Below are 9,376 nucleotides of genomic sequence, written 5' to 3'. Positions count from 1 at the left end.
TTGCTGTTTCCTGTCACTGTGGACCTCACAGCACAGTAGTACACAGCAGAGTCTGTCACTGCAGCAGAGGAGATGCTCATGTTGAACTGGTTTTTCCCCACTTCAATTTTCAGTCCAGGGATTTTTTCTGTTCCTATTACTCCTGATGCAGAGTGAGAGATGAGTAGCTCTGGTTGTATTCCAGGATATTGTCGATACCAGAAGAAGGAATCTCTACCATCAACAGCTTTGGAGTATTTGTAGGACAGAGTAACAGTGCTGCCTTCTACACTGAACACTTCTTTGTTGGTTGGAGTGAGATCTTCACAGCTGACACCTAAAGGAACAGAAACACATTTTATTGTTTTATAAATCATCACAATTCAAATGTATTTCTTTAAACACACAGATTGTAACATACCTGTTAGAATGGTGAGAATCAGTAAAGAAAGTGCATAATAGTCCAAAGACAACATGTTGAATGAAGGTAAAGTTTATGGTTTGTGTGCTGAACTCTGTTGAATGTGGAGGTTTCTCTCTCTTCTAGTTCAGTAACAGCTCAGCTCCTCCCTGAATCTCTCCTCCTCCTCTCTGATCTGGGTTTGAACTTCTCTCACTTCCTCCTGCTTTACACACTAGTAGCAGCATTTTCACTTTCAGGTGGGAGCTCCTATTTCATCAGGCTCCAGCTTCCCTGCATCACTGAATTGGGATAAGCTGGAAATGGATGGATGATTAATTATTCACTGTTAAGTGGCTGGAAAAAAATCCAGTCCAAACAAAAATCTTCAGAAAGCTGGAGAATTATTGTTCATGACCACTTTCCAATTAGGAGGAGGTCTGCTTGGAAGCTGAATTAGAAAAAGGTGTACCTCGTCACTTTTACACAGAGCTGATTGTCTGACATTAACCTGATGTCCAGGTCATATTTTCCTTTCTTCCTGCTTTATTTTGATTTACTAACCAGTGGTTTCACTTTAGTGTTTCCCCTGACTGATCCATTTCTGCTGGTCAACATTCTTGTTTCAGTTGAATTGAACTCAAAAACCTACTTCAGTGCTGATTATTCACAGGAATAACAACAGACCAAAAGCTCCTGCAGGAACGAGGAATCAGAGTAGACACATCGAAGGAAACCACAGAGCAGAAAAACACAAAGCTTTGAGTCAGCATGACAATGATCAGAGGGAGACTGTGACAATACAGACATGTGGGATAACGAGGGGAAAGGGAACAGATGGAACACAGCTGAGGGCAACTCACACGATGTGAGAGGAAGTCAAACTAAAGACAAGACACTGAGCTGCAGTCACCAAAATAAAACAGGAAGCGGAAACATAACAGAATGAGGAGACAAGATTAACTTGACACAACTAAACAGGGAAACAAGACGAGCATGGAGACAGGACACAGAGAGACAGACACAGGGTCAAGACCAGTGATGAGAATAACAGCGTTACTAACGGCGTTACTTTTTTCAGTAACGAGTAATCTTACTAATTACTATTCCTATCATTACAACGGCGTTACAGTTACTAACAAGGAAACGCGGTCCGTTACTATTTTTCAACAAACAGACGGTTGAAGCTGTGTTCAGCTTACCGCATCTTATATCAGCTGCAGGAAGTAGCTGTAAGTAATCTGGACGCTACAGCTTTAAGCAGCTGCGCGCTCCCGCGGACGGTAATCACGAGCACTGTCTAGCACAACACCTGGAGCTCAGGAGGCAAAACAATCGCATGAGTGCTGCTGTTTGACTGAGGAAGAATAAAGTAGTCGTGGTAAGTCAATCACGTGACCACTTCAAGACAAAGCAACAAGGTGCCAGTTTCTAAATTGTGTCGATAGGCCACGTAAAACCAGAGTCATGATAAACAAGATATACGCGGCGTTTTTTCCTCAATAGTTTCGCCACGTTAGCGCTAGCAAGCACTCTCTGCTTATGAGCAAAAAAACAAAACAAAAAAAAGTTTTAGGAGTGACGGCGAGAGAGAGAGAGAGAGAGAGAGAGAGGGAGAAAGAGAGAGAGCGAGTTTTGAGATGTGAGAGATTTGTGACGTTTAGCGTGTTTGGAGTGTGTAGTTAATGTGTTGTCTTGTGTAGTTAGTGTGTAGTGTTGTGGATAGTTTTGTGTTGTGTGTCAGAACAATGAGGCGACTGCTGTCTCCAGGTAGAAACAGCAGTGATACACCTGCTGCTGTCAGACCTGCAGGTATCAGGCTGGGATGTTCTCCTTTATAGTGGACAGAAATGATTTTTTTGGAGTGGCACAAATAATTTGTGTGGCATCTTATTGAAGAACAGCTGATTGTTCTGTAAATAGTTTGAAATGGTTATTTTAAAAAAGGGTAAAAGGTAAATGGATGCAAATAACTTTGTTTTTTGCAAAACTTGTGCATAGGATTGTAAAATTGACAATTAATATTTGCATTTGAAGTTATGAAATATGATTCATTAAACATGTTTATGGTTGTTACAGTAAAAATATAACTTTTTCTACTCTGATTTTATGTTTTTTGTCTGATTTTAGATCAATTCTGGTTATACAGTATGACAAAATGAGAACATAACTGTAAATTCAGGCACGTGAGGTTGTGCTAAAAAGGATGATACCAAACAAGGCAAAGTAAATAGTTTGTAAAGGTAAAATGTGGAGGGAAAATCAAGAGTAGTAAAAAAATGGCCAATTATACTCTGGACCCCAGAGGGTTAAACGTTCTTTGTGTTTTTTTTTTAAAGTAACGCAATAGTTACTTTTCCAAGTAATTAATTACTTTTAGAATATTGTAACTCAGTTACTAACTCAGTTACTTTTTTGAAGAAGTAACTAGTAACTATAATTGAATTACTATTTCAAAGTAACTTGCCCAACACTGGACAAGACTGAGGAAACAGAAAGGGGACAGGAAAGGAAAACAATCAACCTGAAGTCCTCTATCACTAACTAGAGACACAAATACCACGACAGAGAACCAACAAAGGGATCAGGAAAACTCAAAAGCACAAAGAAACCAAAACATTATTCTCCTCGTTTCTGTTAATAAACTACTGCTGGAAACCAAAAACTAATAATGAAATTACAAAACTCAAACTCCCGATGACTCAGGGACCCTGACAGTTTCCTTATACAGAGAAATGAGGCTGTGTCAGTGTGTCAGACCTGCTGATTTACAGTGATTTAAATTCAGTAACATACATGTGGTGGCACAAAACAAACTGTGTTTTTCACCACTGAAACCAGAGAGAAGAAGAAGAAGAAGTGGACACTCTGTAGATTCTTAGGTTCACAATATATTTGCTCAGATGTGATTTTTGATCAACCTGCAAATCAGGTTCAAAATGAAGCTTTGAGATTTAAAGTGTGTTTAAATCATTTTCAACAGTGTCACTAACAGGTCGACTAAGACCAGGCTGTGATCTCAGTCAGAGAGCACAATCAATCTGAGACTGTTAAACTGCTGAGTGGATACTTGGTACCTTAAATATGTTTTAACAGTGTCACATATTGTTGTCAGTATTTAGTAAAATTTTATGTTTGGCAACAATCTGAAGACGGTTTCTTCTTGGAAAAAGATCAAACTGAGTCTGTGGTGCTCTGTCATCAACATTTTACAAAACAATTTATTGCATGTTGACAAAAAGAAGGTGAAGACAGTCAGTGTAACCAGAAGCACAATGTTTCAGTCACAGGAACAGAATCAGAGGTTTAACAGTGTGTGGCTCCCTCTAGTGGATGTTGTGGAGTATTCTGTTGTCTTTGCTCCAAAGGTTTTTGTACAGAGTTTTGGTGTTTCCTGTCACTGTGGGCTGCAGAGCACAGTAGTACACAGCAGAGTCAGACAGCTGAAGCTTCTGGATCTTCAGAGGAGCTGATGTCTCGTTGATTTTAGCATCAAATCTGTCCTCCTGGAACTCGGGGGCTTTATCTGTTGCTCCAGAGAGAAATTTCCGCAAGATATATTTTGGGTAAGCGTTTACTTCTTGTTTGTACCAGAACAAGGTGGGCGTTGTTTGACTTGTAAAAGTACATCCAAGTGTAACTGTGTCTCCTTCAGCCGCAATGACATCTCCTTGTTCCTGGATCACTTTGTCTTCTCCTTTACACTCTGAGGAAGAACAGAACATGCAGAGGAAGAGATGGATCAATAAACATGATTGAAGTTATTTAAAAGTTCCACAGTGTAAAATGATTAAATCTCCTCTTTCTGTCCTTGTTGTGAATCGTGTGCAGAGGAAACATGTTGATGTTTGTATCTTACCAAAGAAAAGAGCAGCAAGAATAATCCACAGCCAATGTTCCATCTGTACAACAAGGTTTCAATCAACAGGAGAAACTAGCTGATGTTCAACATTCAGTCTGAGAATTGTTCTCTTCACAGCAGCACTTATTATTGACACAATGGTTGAACACAGTGCAGAAGGAGAGCACCGCCTACTGGATGATGTCGCCCTCTAGTGGAGGTCAGCAGTGTGGAAAAAGCTTCCAGCAGCTTGTGTTTTGTACATTCTGTGTTAACCTGCTAACTGAGGCCTGCAGAGTCTGAGCTGTAGCTCTTGGCTTTGTTGCAGTTTCTCTGAACATCACATGATCAGACCTTGGGATGAATTTGCTGGGACTACCTCACCTGGGATGATTGGCAGCTTAAATGGTTTCCACTTGTGAATAATAATCTCACTGCAGACAAAGGGAATTAAAACTGTTTGGAAATGGCCTCATAATCTCTCCACTATATCCTTCTGAAACTCACCCACATTGTAAATCTTGTACGGACAGCACGCTCCAAAGTTCAGGTGGTTTGTGCTGCATGTTTCCCTCAGACGCTGCAGGACGTTACAGGGGAATGTGCTGACAGTCTGACCCTGAGGGATAAATTCATAGTGCACAACCCTTTGAGTTCTTTAGGAACCAAAGATTTGCATGCTCACTGTGGAGATGATCTAATGCCTCCTCTTCAAACTCTGACACTGTGGACTCTCCACTGAAAACTGCTGTTTGGTGTGTGGATCAGAGTGGGAACCCAAGAGGGCCCCAAAGTTTCTGTTTGGCAAAGAAGAAAATGTATTAAACTAAACTTTATCAAAATATGTCATCAGCATATTTTTGTGACTTTATGTCATGTTATGATTTGTATTTGATTTAGAATTTTCTAATTCATGTTTTCACTCCGACTCAGTTAAGGGTTGATTGTGTGCGCTCTGCCAGCTCGAGTCTCCAGTAGTTTTATTTTTTTCATTTGCTGTTTTGTTGTGTTTTTGTGTTTGTTTGGTGCTTTAGACGTGACATTAATTCAATAAGGAGAGATCACTTGGAAGAACTGAACATCATTTTTTGAGATAGAGAAGTTAATCAGTGTATCTGGAGATTGGACTCTGATGGAATCCCAGCAGTGACAGAATCTAGGACGGGACTCCCGGCGTCTTAGATGCTGCTGGTGGTGAAGATGAATATTTAGGCTCAGATGGCGCTCTGACTGATTTGGGTGAGGTGGAGATGTGGAGGAGATGGGTTCAATGAATGAGTGGCTGAAAGGGAGAATAATGGAGAGCATAGATATAAACCACACAGAGTGGAGGCTGAGTTCAGTGAGCAAATTTAGAATTGGGTGAATTGGTTATTTGTAAGTTTTTATCACATCTCTGTTGGCATTCACTCTTCTGGCATGAGCTCTGAAATCTCCGTGCAGCTTTAACTCTGCTATATCGAGCGCAAAATATAAGAGATGTTTCTTGTCTGTAAAATATCTGCATGAAGAGACTGTGTGTTGAAAATAATAGTAAATCAGTTTGTGTGCTTGACTTAAATATTCCCCTTCCAGTATAACGCGCTTAGAGAAAGGAACTCCCAGAAATGCACAGGTGAGAACTGAGGGTCAGGTCAGGAGTTTCCACCTCTTACATCAATCTTCTCACTGAGTTCCCTTTATAAAAGTCAACAGTACATTTTTTATGTCAAATCCATAAAGGAAACCATCTCATTGGCTGAGTAAATCAGTGGGTGGAGCCACAGAAAATAACTTTTTGGGTCTGTTGGAGCAGTGAACCATCTGTTGGTGTTAAACAATCCAGCGAGCTGCAGCGACACGTTAGACAAATCCACACAGTGATTTTTACAGCGGGTCTCGTTGCACAAGCGTCTGCACATGTTTCCATATCAGACTGTAAAGTTTAAGGAGGAGAGGATTTGATTGTGTTTGTTTATTTAAACCCAGAAGAAGATCAGATCAGGACACACTGAGAGTGTCGATTATTCCCACTTTGCTGGAGGAACTCAAAGATAATCTGCAACCTCCAATCCTCTAATACCTGAATCAACATTTCCTGCAGTATGTTGACAAAAATTAAAGAGTTTTAATACATTTTTATTTTTTCATCAGGCTTCATTTCAACTCTGGAACAAACAATGAGAAAAGAAATACTGAATTAATGTTATCCTTTGTTTAACCAGGAAGTGAATTTCTTTCCTTCAGCTTCACAACATTTACACTTCAGATGCTTTGAATTTCAGGACCACAGACAGCGACGATGTTTCCTCCTGACTGTTGATGCTGATGTAAAGTGTTGGTTTGTGGTTGATGTGGATTTGCTGCTCATGTGAATCCTCCCACAGTGTTTCATTAGCAGCTGTAACCACAGTGACTCTGATAAAACAGGAATTAGCAGAATCCATCTGATATGAAGCTGTGCTTTGAATACCACTTCCCTCCTCTTTGAAGAGTAGTCAGATATCTGTGTTCAGGTTTTTGTACAGCCTCTTCTACACTTTGTATCACTGTGTTTCTAGAGCACAGTAGTAGAGAGCTGTGTCTGCCAGGGTTAGGGCTGTTATGGTCAGAGTAGTTGATCGATCTGTTGTTGTAGACTGATATCGATTATCAGGAATATATTGACCTGTCTCCCGTTTCCCTCCTTTCCAGAGTATAAACTGAGGAGCCTGAAGGTCAGAATCATGTCTGTACCAGTGAAGCTCAGCACCACTTGCACTTGTCTGATAGCTACATGTGAGTTTGACAGATTCTCCTTCTGTTTCAGTGACTTCAGTTCGTTGAGGAGTGATTGAGTCTCCAGCTGTGAGTCCTGGAAAAAGAAAGAAGAAAAGTAGTGAAATGCAGTCTGTATATCTGCTTAATGCAGCAGCTTCAACTAAACTTTAATCCCTGTTCTTAAACTCACCTATAATGTGAGATAGAAGCAAAAACAGGTGCAGCAACATGTCTTTGGAGTTATTAAAGCCAGACAGACAGCACATGAACAATGTTCTTCCACTGCAGCACAATGACCAACAAATAATGTCATTGGATGAGCTCAACTTCAGTGGGCGGGGCCAGTTTAATAGCTGAGCCAATCATATAGTTTTGTGCTTCCACAGCAGCTCTGTCTCTGTCTCTGATCTTTACTGCTTCATTTCTCTGTTGTCTTTGTCATCAGTCCAATGACACAAGAATCAGAGGTTTAACAGTGTGTGGCTCCCTCTAGTGGATGTTGTGGAGTATTCTGGGAGTGTGCAGGGAAATCATTCGTCAAGGCCCTCATGATTTAACCAAATCAATTTCAGCCTCGCCAATTAACATGACCCTATTAAACTGCCATTCAATCTCAAATGAGACATTTGTCCTCAATAATTTTTTTTATTAGGAATAATTTTTTTAATTTTGGCTTTCTCTCCCCTCCCTTGCTCTCTCCCTCCTGTCACTTTGCCTGGGCGGAGCTCAGATTGAGCTCCCGCCCTTGGCCCACACACCTGCAGCTGATCACAGCTTATTCCTCACCAGTGTTGGCCAAGTTACTTGAAAAAAGTAATCAGTAACTAATTACTGATTACTTCCTCCAAAAAGTAATCCCGTTACTTTACTGATTACTTATTTTCAAAAGTAATTAATTACTTAGTTACTTAGTTACTTTTTAAAAACACAATTTACAACCTGAATAGGTGATAAAGCGATAGATCTTTCAGCCCAATTCTACTTTTTCTGCATAATCCATCATACAAAATGTAATCAAATGGAAAAGTCTCTTTTTAAAACTTTAAACTTTAAATCTTTTAACTTTATGCATCAAGCAAAAATTAAATTATATGCAACATTCTCTGACTGGAAAAAATTTGTTTAACATTTAAACCTATTTTCTGCACATTCCAGCACATAAAATAAAATATTTTTTTGTGTTTACACTCACTCTTTCAAATAGATGCAAGTAAAACACAGCAGAAAATAAATAAAATCAAAGACTCGTCGGTCCTGTTGCTCTATTTTCACCTGTGAAGCAGGACTGGGTTAGGCGGAGGTTTACCCTGGTGCAGGTGTGCTGCAGTGGTCAGTGGAAGAATCCGCGAGTTTCTCTGTGAATTTCCCATTACAGTCGTAGTACACTCGGCGCTTGCTTGGAAGTTTAGGGGGTTTTCGCTGTAAAAAGAAGTTTTCTTCCCACGCACAACGGACACTAATGTTTTTGTCACTTTTTATGGAATCAAACTCAAAGTAAGGTCAGTACTTCCACGCTTTAAACGCTGCATGCTCATACTCTCTCCCGCACTTGATATATTATACATTGTTGATCTGCACACAGCTGTTGTCACAAACGTCGCACTCGCTTACGTCACTGTCATGAGACATTCTTGCAAAAAACTCACGGTTTTAGTAACGTAGTAACGCAGCGTTCCTACGGGAGAGTAACGGTAATCTAATTACAGTTTTTGCAATAGTAATCCCTTACTTTACTCGTTACTTGAAAAAAGTAATCAGATTACAGTAACGCGTAATTACTGCCCATCTCTGTTCCTTACTATTGTTTCCAGTGACAAGTAGCAGGAGTGCTGAGCTACTTGTCACTGGAATATTGAGTAACTCATATCAGTGTTTGCCGGCTCTGCAGAAAACCATTGTTTCTTGTGCTTGCTTAGGAGTAACCCTCATCACTGTGCACAGATTTCCTGGACCCGTCTGGTACCGTGACCCCTGAGTGTGAGTGAAGCTGTTCAGCGTGGAGTTTTGTGTGTGAGGAATGAGAGGAGCGGAGCGTGTGTGAAAATCTTGTGTTTCCCTGACCCCGGGAACCCTGGTCTTTTCCCCCACATGTATATAGTGCACGCGGTATGGATTAATAAAGAACTGTTTAGTAAATTGTATGTCTCAGTCTGCACCTATCACTGTGGCTGGATATTGGGCCAGTTTGTCATGAGGACATTTTTATTAGTGATTATATCTTTTATTTGATCTCTCCTTAATTTGTGACACTCTGCCTTCTGTTCATGTGAAGCATTCATGATTAATTACTGACTCTGTGGTGGAAGAATTTGTGGATGATAGGTTTGTCTAGCACAGATCTATTGCTGGAACGACCAAGACAATTCTAAATCTTTGGTCTGGAGCACAGGCTGCTGTTGATCAGGGCATATCTTAAC

General features: G+C 40.3%; 1 protein-coding gene and 1 gene segment (V, D, J or C); one reads left to right on the top strand and one right to left on the bottom strand.

The window, feature by feature from the left end:
• LOC120434305 (zinc finger protein 570-like) overlaps nucleotides 1-9,376 on the top strand; it is a 488,395-nt gene that overhangs the window by 185,541 nt on the left and 293,478 nt on the right. The gene's annotated exons all lie outside the window — the stretch shown is intronic.
• Nucleotides 3,699-4,422, bottom strand: LOC120434318. The segment is given in 2 exon segments: nucleotides 3,699-4,085; nucleotides 4,239-4,422. Coding segments are annotated over 2 exon segments (423 nt in total).

The sequence above is a fragment of the Oreochromis aureus genome, linkage group 18, assembly GCF_013358895.1.
Source record: "Oreochromis aureus strain Israel breed Guangdong linkage group 18, ZZ_aureus, whole genome shotgun sequence".
NCBI lineage: Eukaryota > Metazoa > Chordata > Actinopteri > Cichliformes > Cichlidae > Oreochromis > Oreochromis aureus.
This window is presented reverse-complemented; position numbering and strand designations above follow the sequence as displayed.